The 23,683-nt window shown below is 42.4% G+C and overlaps 1 protein-coding gene and 1 long non-coding RNA gene across 13 annotated transcripts in view; one reads left to right on the top strand and one right to left on the bottom strand.

Annotated features, from left to right (window-relative positions):
* Nucleotides 1-23,683, top strand: part of Atp8b5 (ATPase, class I, type 8B, member 5) — a 107,110-nt gene that overhangs the window by 50,422 nt on the left and 33,005 nt on the right. For 10 of the 12 annotated variants that reach the window (XR_003954967.1, XM_006537995.4, XM_006537998.4 and 7 more), the window contains 4 exons: nt 3,449-3,531; nt 5,267-5,425; nt 7,697-7,785; nt 17,002-17,198. Coding sequence is in view for 11 of the 12 variants with exons in the window: in XM_006537995.4 (XP_006538058.1) it covers nt 3,449-3,531; nt 5,267-5,425; nt 7,697-7,785; nt 17,002-17,198 (528 nt within the window). In the remaining variant the exon portion in view is untranslated. The remainder of the gene's footprint in view (nt 1-3,448; nt 3,532-5,266; nt 5,426-7,696; nt 7,786-17,001; nt 17,199-23,683) is intronic. The other 2 variants (XM_006538003.4, XM_030253608.1) reach the window with 1 other exon arrangement.
* Gm46851 (predicted gene, 46851) lies at nt 19,116-22,992 on the bottom strand. Its single transcript, NR_168620.1, has 2 exons — nt 22,784-22,992; nt 19,116-20,492 (listed from the first exon to the last, which is right to left on the bottom strand). It is a non-coding gene; the product is annotated as a predicted gene, 46851 (long non-coding RNA).

Below are 23,683 nucleotides of genomic sequence, written 5' to 3' on the forward strand. Positions count from 1 at the left end.
CCTGAACTGCCCATCAGAAGGTGGGTGTTGTCAGAATCACCAAGTCATAAAGTAGGACATACACAGCAGCAATCCACTATCATATGGAAGTAGTTTATATGTGATTCAGTCCAGGCAAGTCCTGAAGGCACAAGCAAGTTACATGAAAGTGTTGCCCAAATGCCTATGGTGTCTACTCCATTCCATTGCCTTCTGCTCTCAAGCTCAATGGGTGTTCCCTATGATCAGTTGACAGAGAAAGAGAAGATAAGGGCCGGGTTCACTGACTGTTCTGCATGCTATGCATGCACCATGCAGAAGTGGACAGCTGCAGCATTAAAGCCCCTTTCTGGGACAGCCATGAAAGATGCCAGCAGAGAGAAATCTTCACACTGGACAGAACTATAGGCAGTGCACATGTTTGTATATTTTCTTGGATGGAGAAATGGCCAGATGCGCAATTGTTTACTGATTCACAGGCTGTAACCAATGGATTGTCTGGGTGGTCAGAGACTTGGAAAATTGGGAAGAAAGACATCTGGGGAAGAAGTATATGGATAGATCTCTTTGAAGGGGCATAGGCTGTGAAGATATTGTATCTCAGATAAATTCTTATCAAAAGATGACTTCAGTAGAGGAAGGAACTCAATAATCAGTAGATAGGATGACCTATTCTGTGGACAGTCAGCCTCTTTCTCCAGTCATCCCTGTCATTGCCCAGTGGGCACATGAGCAGAGCGGCCATGGTAGCAGAGACAGAGGTTATAATGGGCTTGACAACATGGAGTTCCATTCATCAAGCCTGACCTGCCTACAACTGCTGCTGAATGCCAGATCTGCCAGCAGAGACTAACACAAAGCTCTGGATATGACACTATTTCCCGGGGTGGCTGGCCAGGAACCTGGTGGCAGGTTGACTATTGTTGGGCTGCTTTCTCATGGACAATGCTTTGTCTTTACTTGCATAGATCCTTCTAATTCTGGTTATAGATTTGCATTTCTAACGTGCAATGCTTCTGCCAAAACCACCATCCATGGACTTACACAGAATGACTTATCCACCATCACGGTATTCCACACAGTATCGCTTCTGACCAAGGAACTCATGCCACACCCAGAGGTGTGTGACAGTGGGCCCATAATCACTGAATCCACTGGCCTTATCATGATCCTCACCAACATAAGTATCAAGTCTGGTAGAAAGATGGAATAGCCTTTTGAAGACATAGTTAAAGTGCCAATTAAGTGGCAGCAACCTGGAAGGCAGGGGCAGGGTTCTATAACAGAGGTATATGCTTTGAATCAGCATCTAGTATATGGTATAATTTCTCCCATAGCCAGCATTCATGGAATGAATCAAGGAGTGGAAAAGGGAATGGTCCTACTCACTATCACCTCTAGTGACCCACTAGGAACACTTTTGCTTCCTGTTTCCCATTCTGCTGGTCTAGATGTTTTGATTCTGGGTGGGGGGGAGGGTACAGGACGCTACTGCCAGGAGCCACAACAAACATTCCATTGAACTGGAAGCTCATACTTGCCCCTGGCCACTTTAGGCTTCTCATGCCCTTAATTCAGCCTAAGAAAGAAGAGTGTTAGGAGAGGTGATTGGTCCTGATTATCATCAAGAGGAAATTGGATTGCTTCTCCACATTAGAGGTAACTAAGATTATGTCTGGAGGTAATTAAGAGATCCTTTAGGGAGGGTGTCTCTTGATGCTGCCATGTCCTGTGATTAAAGTCAATGGGAAACTACAACAACCCAATCCAAGCAGGATGACAAAGGGAACAGACCTGGAAGGAATGAAGATATGGGTCACTCCTCCAGGAAAAGAGCTAAGACCTGCTGAGATCTTGCTGTGGGTGGAGGAAACACGAAATGAATAGCAGAGGGAGGAAGGTAGGCATAAGTACCAGTTACAGCCACACAACCAGTTGCAAAAATGAGGACTACAGTTGACATGAATACTTTGTCACATTTTGTTAATAGTGCATTTGGGCAGATATTCGTGTTTCCTTTCCTCTATTTCTTTGTCATATAATATAACATCAATGGAGAGAATATCAGTGATTATCATATTTATGTTGAGGTCCTAGAGGAACATTCTTCAAGGGACACTAACCCTATCCTGAAATTTATAATGCATTTCCCATTGTGTGTGGGATAGTTATGCCATGTTTGGCCTAATCGTGACCTGGTTAAATATACAGTGCAGTTGTGGTTGTACACGAGATAGTTATATCATGTTCAACATAAGTATGACCTGGTTAAATTTATAATGCGTTTGAGGTTATATGTAAGGTAGTTATATCATGTTAGGCATAACTGTGAGCTGGATAATGTTTTCATTTGGAAATTAAGTATGACATAAGGAGATATGATTGCGTGTTGATTTGACAAGGGATAGATGGACTTCTGGTGGCTATTCTTGATTGTAAACTTGACTAATCTGGAATTAACAAAAACCCAGGTGACTAAGCATACCTACGAGGAATTTTTCTTCATTAAATTATTTGAAGTGTGACAACCCTTTTTTCAATTCAGATCTTTTGAGGTGAGAAGGTAGACCTTTAAACTGGGCCACACCTTCTGGTGGCCATCTATATGAAGAACATGGCTGAAGGAAGTGCTAGCATTTTGCCACTTGCCCTCACCCTCAGTTCACTGGCGTTAGAGCCTAATCCTCGGAGATTCTGAGATATACTGATGGCTAGCTGAGATATCCATCCTTAAGCACTGAACAGCTACTGGAGTCTTGGACTTTCTGTTGCAAGACAGCCATTGTTAGACTAGCTGGACTGTAGTCTGTAAGTCACTCAATACATCGACTATACATATTATGAATATGTGGATAGATAGATATTTAGATAGATAGACAGATAGATAGATAGATAGATAGATAGATAGATAGATAGATAGATAGATAGATAGATAGATAGATAGATAGATAATTAGATAGGCATCCCATCAGTACTGCTCCTCTACAGAGACCTGACTAATACTGTACCCAAAAGCTTTTGAAATCTATTGTTAGTATCTCAGCGTGTTCTTATATCCAGAAATGTTTCACTGTGGTCTTTCCACGAACCCTGTAAATATTTGTGAACTGTTTCCTCAGAATTTTAAGTGGCTTCTTACCAGAACCTGCTCTGTGTTCCTGAAGGAAGCAGGGTTGCTCTGTGATGTCTCTTCAGCTTCTGTAACATACCTGACAAGCTAGTTCTCCTATGTTGGGTAAAGTAGTGGGGGGACAGGGAGTGAGGGGTTCCTTGCAGTTATCTGACCTTCACATGGCACACGAGAACAAGCAGTAACTAGTGTGGGGCATCATACAACTCAGACCCTGAGCCTGTATTCTGCTGGCAACATTTATTTTCTCAAAGCTAATGAGGAGGCCTCACAAGCGGGCCCTGTGCTACTGTTGGATATATGTCCCATACATTGATAAACCTGTGGCTTTTACTCTAGTGAAACCAACCTGAAAGTGAAGCAAGCCATCTCCGTCACCAGTGCCATGGAGGACAACCTGGAGCTGCTGTCCTCCTTTAATGGTGAGCTAGAAAATAGGCTGCCTACCCAAGCTTTCACCAGCAGAGGACTAGCTAAATAAAGATGGCATATCCATACAGGAATAAGACACAGTCCAGTATAAACAATATGCAAGTCGATAATCACTGACACGGGGAAAACATATATAACATAATAGAAATATATAGATTATAAAAGACAGCATACTACGTGTTTTGGAGAAACATGTTTGCATACATGCATAGGATAAAAGGCTTATAAAGATGTAGTTCAGAAGGCTAATAGTGTTTTTTCTTTAAATGATGAGTACATTACAGTGTTTCTCCAAAGCCTCTAATCCTAGCACCTCAGAGACAGAGACCTTCAATCTCTGAGCTTGGGATCAGCCTTGTCTATACATAGTGAGTTCCAGGCTAGCCAGCGACAACCTAGCCTGTCTCAATTTTTTTTCTTCGTCATTTTAGCATGTTAGAAGTATTTACAAAGCAGATCCAGCAGCATGGCTCAGGGAGTAAAAGTGCTTGCCTCCAAGCCTGTGAGCTGAGCCTGATTCCTGGGACTCAGATGGTGGGAAGCGAGAACCAACTCCCACGAGTGGTCTTCTGATCTCTACACACGCACATTGCATACGTTCCTCCTTGTCAGGTGTGCAGAATAAACAAAGACAGTAAAAGTTAAAAATATTTTCAGAGGATATAGTTACTAATCAGGGAAAACTCAAATATTTTTATTTGGAAAAAAATAGTAGTTTCACCTTAGGGTAAGCAATGTTTCCACTTCTTGAGCCTCACTGGCGCTGATCTGGCAGTACTGAAGCTGACAGATCACCCTGTGACACTTTTCTCTGGGTGACCTATAGCACTTCCTTCTGCCATGTCCTTCATGTAGACAGAATTATTGGTTTGCTTGTTTGTTTTGATGCCCTGTGTAGCCAGACTTTGGACTACTTTGTGGGTTCTTTCTTCTTCCATCCTTCTTCACCCCTCTTCTTCCACCTTTACAATCCCCTAACATTAGATACGGGAGAAAAAAAGGATAGAGGGGGAAGGGGGTGGCATTATCATTAAACTGCTTCCTGCTGATTGGGGGCATTGAGTTCCTTTGGGGCATGTTTGATCTTCACCATCAGGGTGTCTAATTTCTTCTTATTTCCTCTTTGCACATGACTACTTAAACCACAACCAACATCAGCCAGTAACCTGCCAACAGCTCCCCAACTCTCGAGGAGTCCCCAGAATTCCAAATGTCACACACTAGTAGAAACTATCTGCACGGGCGTGGTAGCGCACGCCTTTAATCCCAGCACTCGGGAGGCAGAGGCAGGCAGATTTCTGAGTTCCAGGACAGCCAGGGCTATACAGAGAAACCTTGTCTCGAAAAACCAAAAAAAAAAAAAACAAACAAAAAAACAAACAAACAAACAATCTGCAGCATTACAAATCATGCCCCTGCTAGAGCATGAGGCAAATCCTGGTCAGCTGCCGGTGCACAACGGGAAGCTGCCCCGCATCCCACACCTGGGATTAGAATGAAAACTTACTCCTATTTTTGTGTTTTTCTTTTAAAGAAACCAAAGTTCTCACAACAGCCCTGGAATCTTTTTGTTTTTCTAAAGGAGAGTAGTGCAGGATAGGGAACAGTTGAGAAAAGGTAGAGAAAAACAAATGTGCTGTATTATAGCAAAGAGGTTTTCTTTCTGCCTTTCGGCTGAGCATTCTCCAGAGGTTACAGAGAGCGTTCTTCCCACATTCTCTGCAGGAGAAGTTAGGTGTGATCCTCCTAATAACAAGCTGGACAAGTTTTCTGGAACCCTGAGCTACCTGGGGAACACCTACTTACTGAACCATGAAAGGCTACTGCTCCGAGGCTGCGTCATCCGGAACACAGACTGGTGCTACGGTTTGGTCGTTTACACTGGTACGCTTCCTCCCCGCCACAGCCAGACCCAGCCCGTTAGCGCCTGCTCACCACCCAGCTGTGGGTAGTTCATCCTTAGGATGCGGGTACAATGTCCAAGCATACGGTGGCTTAGTGGTAGGTTGTTGGGAGGTCAAACAGGTCGCTGGATGGGGAACTTAAGAAACTGAGGGGGAAAGTGACTCTGCTCCAGGCAGTGTGCTTGTGACATACCAGTTCCATGTTTGCTCGAGGATGGCTTAGTGTTCAACACCATAAGGCATTCGTGGGGCTTTGCAGCGTATGCAGACACAGGAGAGGGTTTCACACAAAGAATAGCAGAATTGTCATGTGATGAAAGAATACATAGTGACTCCCGTAAGAAGGAAATATAGACTGTGTTCATTATGGAAAGAGATTTAAACTATAATGTGGAGACTTCATCCAGGAGAAAAGTACTACATTAGTGGCCCATCTTGAGATGTCACTTAGAATCACAACCCACAATATGTAGTGAGAGGTTTTCTTGGTTCACGGCATAGTTAGGAAAGAAAGCCTCTGCACCCTGAGTAGCAGTAGACATTGATAACCTTTTCCCCTGCCCCTGTAGATAATCAATTTAAAAGGAGGAAGGACTTAACTTTTTACTCAGTTTCAGAGTTGTTAGTCTAAGTTTTCTTGGTCCTGTAACTTTAGACCTGTAGCAAGGCCAGCCATCATAGTGGGAACTCGTGATGGGGCCAAGTTACTCATGGCATGGTGGCTGAGAAGCAGGAGAAAGGAGGGGGGGCCTTCAAGAATCGCCCCTAAAAACCCAACTTTCCTTAACAAAGTTCCTTACCTGAAGTTTCTACTACCCCACAAGAGCGTTACCTACTGGAGACCAAGCTTTCAACAGAAGAACGTTTAGATACTTAAAATACAGGCTTTAACACAACCATAACTGCAGTAGGAAGCATTGAGAAAGGTTTACCATAGAGAACATTATTAAACTTGAATTTTTTGGAAGTCTTTTTGAGAGCATCCACTCTTAAACATGGGGCTCCCAATTCTCCTTCTGTGGAAAATAAGAAGGCTGCCACCCTCTGGAGAGAGAGGCTCACGAGTGGAAGGAAGCCCAGCAGAGTTCTGTTCATCTGCTCTTGATGTAGAGAGGCAGCTTCTAAGCTGCTTACTTTCAAATGATGTAGAGTAGGCTTTCTTCACTGTGTGTCAGTGGTCACTCATCCAAGAAAACCACTCCTAGAAAGGTCATTTGTTCAGCTGAAGGTTTTTCCCAGAGCAATAATAGTGCCAGCACAGCTTCAGTCCCTTCTGGGTCTTGGTTTGCTAACAACAGTAATGAACTCTGGGGAGTCCGGGCAGGTCTCACACTACAGAGAGCATCATGGAGCACTCAGTGCAAACTTGAGTGGCTATTTCTGATGTGCAGTGCTCAAGTTCTGCCAAGGTCTCTCCTCTTCCTCCTCCTCCTCCTCCTCCTCCTCCTCCTCCTCCTCCTCCCTGAAAGCTAGGGAGAGTAGGGTCAGTCTTTCTAAGGACTCTAGAAGATATGGTCCCTGTAGCTGCCATACTCTGCCTTGAACTTTTCAAAAACCCAGACCTGTGAAGGACTAGAATGCTACCATGTACGCTGTGCGTTCCCAGTGTGCTCACATGCCAGCAAAGCCCAGCTGCTCCCAAGGCCGTCAGTGAGCGCATGAAAGGCACCCCTTCACTAGAGCACATGTTGACAGCAGCCGGATGGGCAACGGCCAGAGAAATCACTCTGTACGGTGCACTCTTTGCCCTCTTAGGAAGATCCCCTCTCAACTTGCTAGCAATTTCTCTAACTAGGGGTTTGCACCTCCATGCCATTTCAGGCTCCATGCTCTCTGTCTGTGCTGCCATAGAGGAACATGGCACCCATGTCTCTCAGTCGCAGAGAAGTCACCTCCCCAGCTTTTACCTCAGGGGGAAAAGCAGTTACTGCTACTTCCTCTCAGTTAAAAAAAATAAATACATCTTTTATCCAAAAATTCCTGCCCTGAGCTATATAAATAAGGAGGTGATGAGGGACACTTCTGTGACTCTTGTTCTATGTTACCTCATGGGAAAAATCAAGACTTCGATGAGGTGCTGGTGTGGTATGGACACTTAGTAGGGAAACACATGTTCCTTTCTGTGTTATTGTTGATTGCATTTCCATAAGAGGTTGTTAGAATGACTGCATATAAAGGTATATGTCAACACAGTTTGAAGCTCTAAGTATATTCAGTGATTGTAAAGTCTTGATTTCTCTATTTTGCTTAGGGCAAGACACCAAATTAATGCAGAACAGTGGACGGTCCACCTTCAAACGAACACATATAGATCATCTCATGAATGTCCTTGTGGTCTGGGTAAGTTAAACACCTTCTTTACATAGACGTATGTCCACAGCAGTAGCAGGCATTTCCAAGTCAGAATATAGTTGTTTAAAAGTCACCCCAAAAGCTAAGATGTGAGCCAGTAAAGAACAGATGCAATGTACAAGAGTCTAGGTTACTCTTTCTTCGTAAGAGAATGACAGTTAAGGATCGGTTGCCTTTCGTAAGTGGGTCCAGAGTTGATCAAGGGCCCTACTTTAGAAATAAAGATACTTCATCATATCAGATTTGATCATGACCTGTAATAACATGCCACGTAGTCTATAGAATGCCTTATTTAATCCAATAGTTTTAAAGCTGTAGTCCTCAAAGGAGTCTTAAGAGTCTGCAGTGAAGACAGAAGATCTGATAGGGTTTGCTCTGGCCTTATCTGAGTTTCTGCTTCAAAGAGAGCAACTTCTCAATGTGCTGTTTTATAATATTTCAATTGGGAAAACAAAGGATCTTCTGCTTAAAAAAAAAATCTGAAAACCACTAGTAAAGGGAATCGCGAGAAAGGGAAAAAGAGGTTGTTTCTTTTGTTTTGTTTGCCTTTTTGCTTTTGTTTTTGGGTTTTTTGTTGTTGTTTTTGGTTGGTTGGTTGGTTGGGGTTTTGGGGTTTTGTTGTTGTTGTTTGTTTGGGTTTGTTTGTTTGTTTTTTGAGACAGGGTTTCTCTATGTTGCCCTGGCTGTCCTGGAACTTACTCTGTAGACCAGGCTGGCCTCCATCTCAGAGATCTTCTTGCCTCTAAAGTGCTGAAATTAAAGGTGTGCACCACCACCAGCTGGCAGAAAAGATTATTTTTGTTTTGTGTTTTAGTTTACATACATATACATTTTCAAAATAGTATTTCCCTGTCCTAAACTCTTCCCAGGTTCTCCCTACCTCTATACCCACTCAACTTGCTGTTCCTCCCCCATCTTTCAGAAATAAAAATTAAAAAAGCAAAAGCAAAAAACAAAGATCACAACAAACCAAAAAAAACCTAATAGGTGGAAATATATCTTCAAAAATCCCCACAAAAAACTATACACATAAAAAATCCATGGAGTCCATTTTGTGTTAGCCAACTGTCCCAGGGCATAGGTCGTGTTCTGGTGTGTGGTTGATATGCCCGGGACATCCCACTGGAGAAAACTGATAGCAATTGTTAGTCGTAAATGCCTCCTGGGTTAGGATGGACACTGTATTCACACCCCCTTCAAGGTATCTTATTTTATGTTGAGTTCCTTGATCCATTCGAAGTTCAACTTTATGCAAGGTGATAAACATGGATCTATTTGTATTCGTCTATGTTCTATCCAGTTGAACAGCACCATCTTCTGAAGATACTATCTTTTCTCCAGTGTGTATTTTTGGCTTCTTTGTTAAAATTCAGGTGTCAGTAAGTGAATGGAATTGTCTGGGTCTTCAATTTGGTTCCATTGATGATATCTCTATTTGTATGCTGATACCATGCTGTTTTTATTACTATAGCTCTGTAGTATAACTTAAGATCAGGGGTGGTGATGTCTCTAGCAGTTCTTTTATTATTTAGAATTATTTTAGTTATACTGGTTTGTATGTATGTGTGTGTCTCTGTGCAGTTCCATATGACATTAAAGATTTTTTTCAGTTTCTGTGAAGAATTGTGCTAGCGTTTTTTTGATGGGGATTGCATTGAATCTGTAGATTAGTAGAATGGCCCTTTTCTTTTCTTTTCTTTTCTTTTCTTTTCTTTTCTTTTCTTTTCTCTTTCCTTTCCTTTCTTTTTCTTTTCTTTTCTTTTTTTCCTCTTAATTGAAAATAGATTCTTCTCTCATGCAATTTATCCCAACCACAGTTTCCCCTCCTTCCACTCCTCCTACCTTCTCCCCCCAACTCCCCACTCCCCACTCCACCAGATCTACTACCCTGCTGTTTCCTCTTCAGAAAAGAACAGGCCTCCAAGAGACAATAGCTAAAAATGGGGCAAAGCAAGACATACTAAGACAAGGCTAAAAACCTTATATCAAGGCTAGACAAGACAACCCAATAAGAGGAAAAGTCTCAAGAGGATGCAAAAGAGTCAGAACTACACTCTCTTATACTGTTGGAAATCTCACAAAAACATGAAGATAACAGTTTAACATATATGCAGAGGACCTGGTGCTGACCATATAGGCCTAGTGCTTGCTGTTTTAGGCTCAGTGAACCCGTGTGAGTCCTACTTAGTTGATTGGTGAGCCATGTTCTCCTGGTGTCCTTTGTGGAGGTGTGGTTCTGATACTTTGATTTCATTGGGACTCTGCGGGTAAGGGTACTGAAGGTCCTTGTCCCCATTGGTTTTTGATCAATCAATAAGGATGCCAACAGCCAATGGCTGGGTGGAAAGAAAGAGGTGGGACTTCCAGGTTCCCTCAGGTTAGGAGAGAGGAAGAGGAAGAGAAAGAGAATTAGATACTTGTGGGAGAAAGATGCAACAGACTTAAAGCTACAGAAGAGATTTTCTAAACTGTAGGCAGAGAGGGAAAATGGCTCAGTGAACCCATGTGAGTTCAAAGACAGTGGCAGTCCAAAGACCAGTGGGCTTCACCGAAGGTAACTAGGCAACTAAACTAAGGGCTGATTTTAGAGATGTTGAGCTAGGAATAAAGGGAAGGGCATATTAGCCGCAGGAGGCTTAGAAGAACCCAGCTACTGAGTCAGTAAGACAGGTTAAAAATGAGCTAATGTGTGTGTGTGGTGGTGGTGTGTGTGTCTTGACTCGACAGGAGCTCAAAGCTGTGTAGCCAAAAATACCCACCAGAGTCCTTCATCCCCTTTGATGCCTACAGTTTTTCTTCCCCCTCTTCTGTGGGGTTCACTGATTTCCGAGGGAAGTGATCTATCTAATGGAGACCTCCAATTTAGACTCTCTTTCTATACAATGTCTGGCTGTGGGTCTGTGTTTCCATTCCCTATTTGCTGCCAGAGAAAACTGCTCTGATGATAACTGAACAAAGTACCAATCTATGAGTATAGCAGAATATCATTAAGAATCATTTCATTGATTTGTTTGTTTGTTTATATTCCTTCTTTCTATTTAATCTTTTTTTTTACACTCCAGATTTTCTTCCTCTTCCAGTCCACTCTCTGACTGTTCCATATCCCATACCTCCTCCCTACCTCCCTGTCTCCAGTAGGATGTCCCCAGCTTCCTTTTGCCACTCTACCCTAGGCCTCTGGGATATCCAGGCTCTGGTTCCTGGCTCTCCTGGCAGTATAGAGGATGGGCTCCCTCTCTTGATGTGAGCCTCAAGTTAAACCAGACATTGGTTGGTCGTTCCCACAAGCTCTACATCACCATTTCCCTAGCACATCTTACAGGCAAGACAGATTGTAGGTGGAGGGTTTTGTGGCTGATTTTGTGTCCAGGTGTCTCTTTCTGCAGAGAGCTTTCTGGTACCAAAGACACTAGAACATAGGGGTGAAGGCTCCAAGGCCACACCAGCTTGACCTTTCTCCATTCAATGAGCAGTGTAAAAGTTGTCCTGAGCAATGAGGCCCCGCTACCAGTTTTCAGAGAATGGCCTTCTATCCTGGCATCAGCCTGGGCTCTGTAGGGATCTCCATGGGACCGCCTCCGCTAACAGTTCAAGAGAATGTAACCCAGTCCCACCACTAGATGCCTGGCCTGACTATAAGAGTCACTCTCATAGATTCCTGGAAGTTTCCACTGCACTAGGTCTCCACAACCCCTACCAATTTATGAGCAGGGAGATCTTTCCATCGTTTGAGATTTTCAGTGTTTTTATTACACAAGTGTTTTCAGTTGCTTGTTTAGAGTTATCCCAAGATATTTTTGAGGCTATTGTGAAAGGTACTGGCTCCCTGACTTCTCAGTATGTTTGTCAGTTATATGTAGGGAGGATATTGATTTTTGTGTATTGATTTTTGTGTATTAATTTTGTATCCTGCTACTTTGCAGAAAGTGTTTATGAGCTGTAGAAGTTTCCTGGTAGAATCTCTGTTTTAAAGATTTTTTTTTCTTTAGATTTTCTTTTAATTTTATGTGCATGAGTGTCTGCCCCCATGTATGTGCACCACATGCATGCCTGGTGCCCTTGGAGCTCAGAAGACAGCCTCAGATTTCCTACAGCCATTGTAAGCCGCTATGTGGATGTTGGGATGGAACCTGGGTCCTCTAGGGGAGCAACAGTTTCTCTTAGCCACTGAGACATCTCTTTAGCCCTGGGAAACAATATCTTAAGAAAGGGAGGGAAAGAGAAGGTGAAGGGGAAACTAGCTCTCTATGAGGAAGGAAAGGAACCAGGCAGAGGAGGGCAGGAGGGATGGGGGAGGGAGTGTGAGAAAGGAGACAGACTGGAACAAGGTATAATGATGCACATGTATGGGCATGCCTCAGTGAAATGTATTATTTTGTGTGTTAATTTAAAGTTTTTATATCATGAAATAGAGAAAATCTAAATATAAAAAGCACTATAATATATAATGTTCACTTTGATAATAAAAGCTTAAATTGAAGACTAGTAGTAATTTATGTCCATTCTGGCTGACACAGATTACTTTTGTTCTTTTTTTTTTTTTTTTTTTGTAGTAGCCAGTTGTCTTAACCACTGAGCAATCTCCCCACTTCCTACCCTGTGTGTGTAGAGGGGGTTAATTTATTTTTATTTTTTTCCCTAGACAGGGTCTTGCTATGCAGCCTTGGCTGGCCTAGAATTCACAGAGATCCATCTGCCTCTGTAGCCCGAGTGCAGGGATTAACGTTGTGCACAAACACACCCAGCCCTCCAGGTCCTTGTTTTGTTCTGTTGTACACTGTAGCTGTCTTCAGACGGGCCAGAAAAGGGCATCAGGTCTCATTACAGGTGGTTGTGAGCCACCATGTGGTTGCTGGGATTTGAACTCAGGACCTTCGGGAGAGCAGTTAGTGCTCTTACCCGCTGAGCCATCTCGCCAGCCCTACTTTTGTTCTTGTTGGATGGAAGTTAACTTCATTATTCAAATAACTTCTGTGCATAACTGAGGCATTCTGGTAATATCTACACTTAATTCCTTTCATTTTCTTGTGTTAGTATCTGAAAATATCTTTAAATGCCCTTTCTTTCAATGTACCTCTCATCAATGTCTAAGTTAAAAAAAACATCTTTACTCTTTTCTTATGAGAAGTATCTTTAGGGCTGGGCTAGAGCTCATTGGTACAGTACTCACATAGAATGCTCAAGGCTGGGATCACCAGCACTGCAAAAAAATGGAAATTAGAGAAGTTTTAAACTTGCAGCTCCTTTTCCAAGTCCTTTTTAGATAGATTACATATGGACTGGAAAGCTAGGGAGGCTGCTGAGCCTTAGGAGCAGCAAGCACCCACCATCTCTTTTCCCACTGCTTAGTGCTGAGCCTTCCCAGTAAGCAGAGTTCTGTGTACCGATTTTAAAAACAAAACCAAAAACAACACTACCACCACCACCAGATTATCACCATCAGCAATTAAGGAAAGTGATGTAAGCAGAGGCTTCTAACAGCTTCAGGAGCAGGTCACATCACCCAGTTAGCAAGCTCACTTCATCAAAGGCCATCTTCAAAACAGGATGTCTCCTGTCAGCCTAGACCCATTGCACGGTTTGCATATCTGTCTGCAAGGGAAGAACAGTTGGTACCTGACATCTGTAGTGGGATTTTTAACCTTTAGAGTATTTTTACACTATTAATTACAGGTTTGTTATACCTACCTATAAACAATGAAAAATCAAGAAATACATTAACTGAAACGTAATACTGGTAAATATTCTAAAAATTCCACAGGGGGAAAAATGTCCAGGGTGAGTCTGTGACTCATCAGATGGTGTTATTTGCATGTCATGGTCTGTGTGTAAAATGTCCCCTGAAGGACCTCGTGCCCTGCTGCTGACTTTGGGGACATTGTGGAAACTTTCCCAGGTAGCTCTGCTTGGGGGGTGACTCCCTATGGGGCAGGCTTGAGGGTTCTAGCCCAGCTCCACTTCTGGCTCCAGCCTCGGTTTCCTGGCCTGCCACAATGTGAGTATCCTAACATATAGTTCAACCACCACAGAGCCACTCATCACAGGCCTTCCCCACCCGTGATAGAGTGACTGCATCTCTCAACTGTCAGAATAAACCCTTCCTTAAGTTACTTCTTTCAAGTTTTGTCTCCTCAAGAGGCAAGTACACTGAGATCCAATGTGTATCTAATATGCGCCAGATACTGTGAGAATCATAAACTATGTAAGATGATGCCAGTTCTGAAGTGTGCAGGTCCGTTGAGAGGGAGGCATCCAAGTCAGCAGTCACTAGTCATTGTAAGTTTTTTTTGTTTGTTTGTTTGGTGTTTGTTTGTTGTTTGTTGTTTTTTTTTTGGTTTTTCGAGACAGGGTTTCTCTATATAGCCCTGGCTGTCCCGGAGCTCACTTTGTAGACCAGGCTGGCCTCGAACTCAGAAATCTGCCTGCCTCTGCCTCCCGAGTGCTGGGATTAAAGGCGTGTGCTACCACGCCCGGCTCTATTTTTTCTTTTCTTTTTTCTTTCTTTCTCTTTCTCTCTCTCTCTCTCTCTCTCTCTCTCTCTCTCCCTCTCTCTCTCTCTCTTTCTTTCTTTCTTTCTTTCTTTCTTTCTTTCTTTCTTTCTTTCTTTCTTATTTGTAAGTTTTATTTGACAGTTACATCTATGGAGATTGCTTGCTTTGAGCCCCAGAACTCACATACAAATACAAGGTGTGAAAAAAATGCCAGGTGGGACTTGCTGACCAACTGAGCTAGTCTAACTAGGGAACTCCAAGCCAGTGAGAGATCTGTTCTCAAAGGAGGTATTCCTAAAGATGACATCCTCTGGCCTATACACACAAGTAAGCACATGTGTAGAATGCATGTGTACACACATTAACATTGACATATATACATCTATATTTAAAATGCAAATGTATTAGTCCCATCTATCCAGCTAGGTGAAACTCCTCAGCATCAAGGTTCTTTTTATTCTATTTTATATCCCCAGGAAGAGAAAAAGTAAAATGCACATCAAGTCCCACTTAAAGATTGCAGATTGGCACATGTGGTGGTTTGAATAGGCTTGGCCCACAGGGAGTGGCACTATTAGGAGGTGTGGCCTTGTTGGAGGAAGTGTGTTACTGTGGGGGTGGGCTTTGCCAGTCTTCTCCTGTTTGCCTTTGGAACATGAGGTGGAACTCTCAGCTCCCCCAGCACCATGTCTGCCTGGATGCCACCATGCTTCCCGTTTTGATGGTAATGGACTGAACCTCTGAACCAGTAAGCCAGCCCCAACTAAATGTTGTCTGTTATAAGAGTTGCCTAGGTCATGGTGTTTCTTTACAGCAACGGAAACCCTAACTAATACCGCATGTATGTATATTAAAAACAAACAAACAAAATAAAAATAGATGCAGGGGCTGGAGAATGGCTCAGCAGTTAGGAGGACTGACTGCTTTCCTCTTTGCTACCACTCACACAGCAACAGACAACCATCTGGACTCCAGCCTCGGGGGGTTTGATTTGTCCTCACGGGTCCATGAGTGTGTGTGCATGCCCACACAGACACACAGACATACACACACACACACACACACACACACACACACACACAGCTTTTCCCAAAATGTAATGAAACTGTTTAGAAGAATAAAGGTGACAAATAAGAGGAGAGCAGTGAGAAAGGGAGGGGCAGAGTCAGGCCAGGGACACATGTTCAACACAGCTTGTACTTATATGAAAACTTTAAAGTGTATAATAAATCTCGAATAAAAGGTTGCATATCTTCTTCATGTGAAGAAATTATGAAATTAAAAAGCTTATAGCCAGAGATCATGGGTTGAGACCAGCCTGGGCTCATGGTAAATTCCAGGCCGGCAGACTGCAGAGCAAGCCCATGTCTTTAAAGGAGCAGGCTATAGGAGAGGAAGAAAAGTATGCAAGAGGAAAGCAGGGGAAGGTGAGAGGGCCACAGGAAAAGGAGCAGGTTCTCAGCTTCCAGAGAGGAGGATGGATTTGACTGCCGCAGCCCCAGCAGCAGCAGGTCCATATCAAGTCTGTCAGGAAACTATTTGCAGCTTCTAATCCAACCATCAGATAAACAGTGAGATATAAATACAAATTTTGGACTCTGTAGACTTGGCTCAGTGTCTTAAGAGCACTTGCTGCTCTTTCAGAGGACCCAGGTTCAGTTCCCAGCACCCACACAGCAGCTCACAGCCATCTGTAACTTCAGTCTCAGGGGATCCAGTGACTACTTCTGGCTTTTGCTGGAACCAGACGTGTACATAGAACACTTACTTATGTAGAAGCAAAACACCATAAAATAACAATTTTTAAATGAAACGAAGTACCTTTATGTATCTTTGACCATCATGGAAGTGTAAGTCAAATTATATCAGTGGTTCAGGGGGCCACATTGGGATTTCATTTCACCTCAGAATGGCTACCATTGTGAAAATAGAAAATAGGCACACAGGAAAAAAGATATCATATGCTCTATTGGTAGGAATATAAATTAGTCCAACCATCGTGAAAGCAATAAACTAGAAGTGGCATTCGCTACGCACTGCTGAACCACTCCTGGTATAAACCTGAAGGAGTCAAAGTCAGCACTCAGCACCCAGCGCGCCATAACTACAGTCCTTCTCAGCCACTGCCCTTGAGGAGCTGTGGTTCAGTGGACCCGTGGCCTGCCTCCCACCATCACCACATGCTGAACTGTTCCACCACTGCCATCTCCCTTATCTCGCTATTCGTTTCCCCAAGCATCCTCCCTGCCCCCAAGCTGCGCCAAGCCAAAGTCAACACGGCAGCCCCTCCAGCTCTGTTTTGGAACCTGCATCTCCTACTCAGTATCCAAGTGATTTGAGGTAGAACATTGTCTTACGCTGAATATCAACATTTTCATCTGTCAGAAATGTTCGTCAGTATTAATCAACATGTAAAGAGCTTGGCAGAGTTCCTATGAATTGGTGCTTGGTGTGTTCTGGTTGTTGGTACCCCCCCCCCTCGGATTCTCACAGAGGCTCCTACTGACCTGTCTGTGCCCTGTGTACTACTCTAGTGTCCCCACCCCTACCCCCACCTCACCCCCCTCCCCCAGGGCCCCCCACTCCCCATCACTCCACTCTCCAAGGGGAAACATCTATGAGAGCTAAGACTGCAGAGGAAGGATGAAGAAGTATTCAGATTTGCTGTTCTGTTTTTTTTTTTGTTTTTGTTTTGTTTTTTTTTTCTGTACAGATTTTCATGTTTTTAGGTGGAATGTGTTTTCTGCTGTCGATTGGACATGGCATCTGGGAGAACAGCAGAGGCTACTATTTCCAGGCCTTTCTCCCATGGAAACATTATATTACCTCATCGGCTACGAGTTCTGCCCTCATTTTCTGGTCCTACTTCATAGTGCTCAACACCATGGTACCCATTTCCCTCTATGTCAGGTGGGCATCTTTGACTATTTCTGTACAGGGGAGGGCATGACCTTCCTCTTCCTGCTTTAATAATCAACTAGAGTATGGTATTTTAGAAAGCATGTGGTTTTTTTTTAGTTTGTTTTTTGTTTTTTGTTTTGTTTTGTTTTGTTTTAGACAAGAGTTTGCTGTGTAACCCAAGCTGACTTGAAACTTCAGATCCCCCTGCCTCAGCATCAGGACTGGGATTACAGACATGTGCCACCATTCCACCAAAGCTCACTATGTATGCTTTAACTCTTTTCTTTTCACAGGCTTGGTGTGTAAACAGTAACTAGACGCTGCATAAATGTCTTTCATGTCTAGAACACTGTGTTAGATATTGTGTGATTTATATAAAGGGACACTTGCCTATCCCCTTAAGTAGCCTGTAAGTGACTGTATAAGACATGCAAACACATGAAACAATTAGTAAATGGCACACAAACTTCTTGTTGCTTAGCTATGCCAGACAGCCTTTTCATACCATCGAGCTAGGCTCTCACTCACACAGATAATGCAGAACTCAGAAAAGAAGAATGGAACTAGGTGTGGTAGCTTGAATAAGAATGCTCCCTCCAGGATCGGTAATTTGAATGCTTAATAGGATGAGGAGATGTGGCCCAGCTGGAGGAGGTGTGGTCTTGTTAGAAGAAGTGTGTCACTCACTGGGGGTGGGCTTTGAGGTTTCAAAAGCTCATGCCAGACCTAGGGTCTCTTTCCTCCCTGTTGTTTGTGGATCAGGATGTAAAATTCTCAGCTCCAGGGCCATGTCTTTCTGCCAGCCACCATGCTCCCCACAATGATGATAATGGACTGACCCTCTGGAACTGTAAGCAAACCCCAATGAAATGTTTCTTTTGCCTAGTCATGGTGCCACTTCATAAAAATAAAGCAGAAGGTATATGCTTTATGCTCTAAGTTAAGTTCTAAATATGTGTTTATATGTGTTTTCTCTTTTTAAAAAAATTATAACTTTATTTTATTTGTTATTGTGAATTTAAGTTTTCAAAGTTTTTCTAAGTTTCATAATGTTTTCTGGCTTTCATTGGAGTATAACAGTGTTTTGTCTCTAATTTTATTAATTTGAGTTTTTTTCTCTTTCTTTTGATTAGTGTGGATTTGTAAACTTTATCTGTCTTTTAAAGAAGCAGTGTGTGTGTGTGTGTGTGCCTCATTTCCAAGTCTCCTAAAGCCTGACTTCTGATATTCCAATCCTGAAAGCATTCACCATAACAGAGTTACAGTATTTAATAAATGACCACCTAGTATGTGCCACATCCTTTACTGGCTGCTTGCTCTGGGCATCACCTGTCTTCACCATTCAATCCTGGAAATGCAGGCAGGTCCCCAATGCCCTCAGCTCCAGTTCTTCTGATTGCAGAGCCAATGCCTTATCATTAAACTGTCACCCTTGTCCTTCACTCTTGAGCAATATAGTGTTTGCTGTCTAAGCTAGAGCAATGAGACAGGAAAGAGATATAAAAGAAATACAAGTAGGAAAAGAAGTTATGATCCTTCTTTGCAGATGACATATCATACATTTAAATGACACTAAAGACTACATCAGAGAAGTCTTAAATCTAATTTAAAAAAAAAAAAACACTTATTAAAATACCAGGACACACAACACACAGAACAATTGGTAGCTTTTCTCTATACTGATAATGATGTTTTCAAGTAAGGAATTGGAGGGAGGAGTTCTCACTCACAGGAACTACAAAAACAAAGCGTCTACAAGAAGGAAAGACTTCTACAGTGAAAACGTTTAAACAGTGAATAAATGAAACAGAAGAAGACACTAGAAGACTGTAGCCATCAAGCAGCTATGGAGAAACTGGGTTACCTGAAATGGGGACTGGAAAAGAAAAGAGATGGTTATAGAGAAGGAAGAAGCCAAGACAAAGGTTCTGATCAAGGCTCAAAGTTTAATACTCAGCACTGTGTTTATATAGAGAGCTCCCACAGACCCATCTTTTGTTTCAGCTGTCTTATGTTGCAAACAGGCTCAGCAGGTGGTCTATTCCTCAAAGCTCCTGTAGGAAATTGCAAAATCACAAGGCCTGACACTCCACCTAGGTCATAAAACAGTTGTGGCAAGCACTCAAGATCTGTTTAGCCTGCTCAAGGCTGAGGGAAGCACACAATCTCCCCCCCTTTTTAAAAAATGATGAGCAATTATCAGTAGCTGGACAGGGGGCACAAGATTTACTTGTTTTCCATAATCGCATCTAGGGTATAGAGCGGCAAGGCAACCGTGCCTGTCTTAGGTCCAGTGTCTATATTGCTCCTTTTACCTGTCATGGAGGACAAACATAGCATTGATGTATGTCTCTGTCTTAGGTCGATAGGAGCGCAAAAACACTCTTACCCATCTCTGACTACTGGCCTTCTATAGAACACTCTTTCCCATATGAATGTGCACTCAATGCATTAGTTCATAGCAATGGATAACTGCCATGGTGAATAGCTGAGCTTGCTGAAAGTGATCCTGTGTGAAGGCAACCAATCTGCTTAAGATACATGGTCCAAAAGTTAAAAGCAACAAAATTATAATAATAGTCCAAGCAGTGTAGAAATTAAAGTTTTAAGTCATGGGGAATGGAGAATCAGGGTTCAAACCATCCCTGATTCTGTCCTTTTTCTCTTCCTTTTGACTAGTTCTTCTCTAACTTTAGCCATAGAATCCTTTACTATTCCTGAATGATCGATGTGAAGATAACATTTCTCATGGAGGGCTGTGCATAGTCGTCCTTGTTGAAGGAATAAAAGATTAGGATCTTAAACACATGCACTAATACTTGTTTGAAATTCAGATCCTGTCCAATTTAATATGCTGAAAATGTAACTTCATAAAGAACTGCAACTAACTTCCCAATATGTCTCTGAAAATGTCCAGAACCAGCCTTCCAAATGAAGACGGTCATCTCCTTTTTTTCCAATATTGGATTGATTTCTAGACCAGTCCATGACTGAGTCAGAATAACTGGTCACATTAAAGGAAAGAGAAGAGTCATTATAACTTCTCCTTTTGATTAATTTTTCTAAGTCAGTTTCCATAGTCTCCATGTTCTCTGTCCCTCAAGGTCTAAAAGCTTGAAGCAAGGCAACTTGTCCAATCTGGGATATAGGCAAGCAAAGGTGAGTCAAGAACATATGTCCAAAACAGCTATCCTGTAACCATTGTCAGGGCACTCAGCAAACTCACAGGTCAGCATCATTCTTTGTCTCAGCATCAGCATGTCACACCAATCACTCTGGCAGCTAGCACACTCCTGCAGCATCCTGTGGAAAAAACACAAACATGCCCTCTTCCCATATTAAATGTCTGGTTGGGATCATGCCATATGCCAGTAAGTAGATCCTTCCATTTCACCTTGGCATAGATAAGTATGCCTAGTTGTAGGGAGCATAGAAACTCAGCAGAGAGTTCCTTAGCATCCAAATTTTTAACAAATTTAAAAATAAAAAGCTTGATTTAAATAATGTGTATGGGGATATAATTCCCCCTTTTTTGTGTTTTATGAAGATACTGTTTTAAAGTTCCATGGGCCTGTTTCACAATACCATGTCCTTGAGAATTATGAAGACTCCCAGTAATATGGATAATATTAAACTATCAACAAAACATCTCAAATGCTTGACTGTAATAGCCTGTTCCATTATCTATAACACCTGGATAGATCTGTAATCCTTTTATAATAATGCTGCTTCAGCCTAAAAGTAACCCCCAGGTCCCTGGAGGCAAGGGCCCAAAAACTCCTGTATGCAGGGTTGGAACTCCCATTTCTGGGGTCAGTACTGTGTAGATGGTAGAACTGAGGTCCAATCCTGCACTTCCTGTGATTGCTCTGATAAGTTCAGAAATGGATTTCCCTGGCTTGGCAACGGCTTCATGGCTCCAAAAGCTGCCTGTTGTGGGTGCCTTGGGGTCTGAGACTGACTCCTCCTCACCAAGGAACAAGCAAGGCAATAAACACATTTCTAGGGACTAGTCAGGATTACCAAGACAAAAGGAATGTCACACAAGCCTCTGCTAAGGCTGCTCTGAGCTTTGCATTAACTCAAATGTTTCTTAAATCTCCACTTGCTTGATTTTTTTTCCTAATTACAAACATGGGTGAGTTAAAAATTCTGAGCTTGTGATGGAACTGCAAACTGCAGCCAATGGAACACCGGCAGTCTAGCCATAATGTTTAAGTTTCTTTTGCAGTATTAGAGCATAACCATAGTTTTGGAAAACAAAACCCAATTTTTAACAGTGTAAACAATCCATTCTCTTTAAAAATCAATACCAAGAGCATTACTTTCAAGTTACAAAGTTTGGCTGCCAGTTCTTATATATGAATGTGTGACAGTGCAACTTTTAATACCTCATTAAAGAGACATTGTTTTAAATCCTATCCTTTAGAAATCTAGTTTCTAGGATAAGAATTACATAAAATATTATCCCAATTTAGAAGTATCTTTAGACACCTGTTTTCCTGGGTTGGCTCATGCCATGTGTTGTTGTTTAGAATGACTCCAACTCTGAGTTACCAGTTTTAAGCTAACTTTCTGTTACAAATGTTACAAATTTCTAATCATACTCAATAACTTATAAGCCAGTACTCTACTACCAAGACATGCAGAACATATTTATACCTTTAAAACCAGTCAGAAACAAAAATGAAATGGCTATATACATCTTATATATTTAGACCAAACACAATTTTTACTTTTTTTCTAACTATAATTTCAAGAGAAAAAGCACCTTGTCACTTGCTGAGCCCAGTAAACACGATCAGAGGTTTCCCGAGTAGAAACAACCATCAGCCATAGAACTTGCCATAGAACTTGAGAAGCTGCTGGCCCCTTTAAGAGCAGCTTTTGCAGACAATCAGCTCCTGGCAGGGCTTCTCCAGCTATGTTAGACTTCTAACTACAGGTGCAGGGCTCTAAAGGCCAATTGGGACTGCCTTTTAAACAAGTTAAGCTAAATCAAGGGGTGGACAGCCAGCAGATAAAGTTTTAATCATTTTTCCTTTTCAACATGAAACACAGGAAAATAATCATTCAAACAACGAAATAAAACCAGACATAAATTGACACACGTGGACAGATTGGTGCACCAAGGACAGACAATAAACAGAGAGGGGAGAGAACTAGATTTCCCAAAGGGACCTAAATATAACCAGAGCTAAGGATATCTCCAGTAGGAGACAGAGGAAGCTGGATGTTTCCCGATTTCCTCCTGTCCTCCCTCTCTCTCTCTCTCTCTCTCTCTCTCTCTCTCTCTCTCTCTCTCTCTCTCTCATGCCATTTATATATTTATCATCCCTACTTTTGGGAAACATGCACAGCATAAATCTACTTGAGCTAAGAATTTTTTCTAAAATCTGTTTTTTAAACCCTGCTCCTCTCACCTGATGCAGCTCTTGACTGCAGACAAATTGCACTGTCACCCCTAGGTGAATTTGGCATCCGGTCAACACCACTTCAGCCTAGCTGTATTCCCTTAATGTGCCTCCTACAACAACATCCTCCAAAAAATAGACTTATAACTAGCGCTAGCATTAATGCTGTTTGTTGCTTACCGTGCAGTAAACTGTTGCTTTTCTTCTGTTTTCTGTGGATCTCCACCCAAGACAGCATTTCTCAGTGGGTCCCCACCCCCTCCCCTGTTTTCAGTCCCCTTGTTCGGGACACCACCTGTAGCCGTTCAGCAGTCATGGGTGAACTGGGTTACTTGAAAGGGGGTCTGGAAAAGAAAAGGGATGGGTGTAGAGAAGGATGAAGCTAAGACAAAGGTTCTGATCAAGGCTCAAAGTTTAATATTCAGCACTGTGTTTATATAGGGAGATCCCAGGGACACATCCTTTGTTTCAACTGGATTATGTTGCAAAGCTCAATGCTCCTGTAGGAAATTGCAAAAGCAGAGAGGCCACCCCACCTAGGTCATAAAACAATTGTGGCAAGCACTCAAGGTCTGTTTAGCCTGCTTAAGACTGGGGGAAGGGCACAGAAGAGGGAACGTCCTCCCATGTCCCTGGGTCAGCAGAATTAATATGAAATTGCCGGTGGCACCAAACGCAGTTTTACAGATTCAACACAATCTCCATCAAAATCCCAATGACAGTCTTTATGACACTAGGAGAAAAAAAATGCTAAAACCAATGTGGAACTACAAAAGACTTTGTAGCCAAGCAATCAATCCTAAGCAGGAGAGAAAAGTGCTAGAGGTACCCCAGTATCTGATCCCATATTAGAGAGCTGCAGTAACAAAAATGTCTTGGCACTGACACACAGATAGATATGGTGACTATGCAATAAGGCTGAAGACCTAATCGCACAACTACAGCCACCTAGTCTTTAATAAACATGTCAAAAAACATACACTGGAGAAATGACAGCCTCTTCAAATTTAGGACAGTCACTGAGGTAAACAAAATCAGCCAGACCCAGACAATTAACTGTGTGTTTTCTCTCCTATGCGG

Source organism: Mus musculus, chromosome 4 (genome assembly GCF_000001635.26).
Source record: "Mus musculus strain C57BL/6J chromosome 4, GRCm38.p6 C57BL/6J".
NCBI lineage: Eukaryota > Metazoa > Chordata > Mammalia > Rodentia > Muridae > Mus > Mus musculus.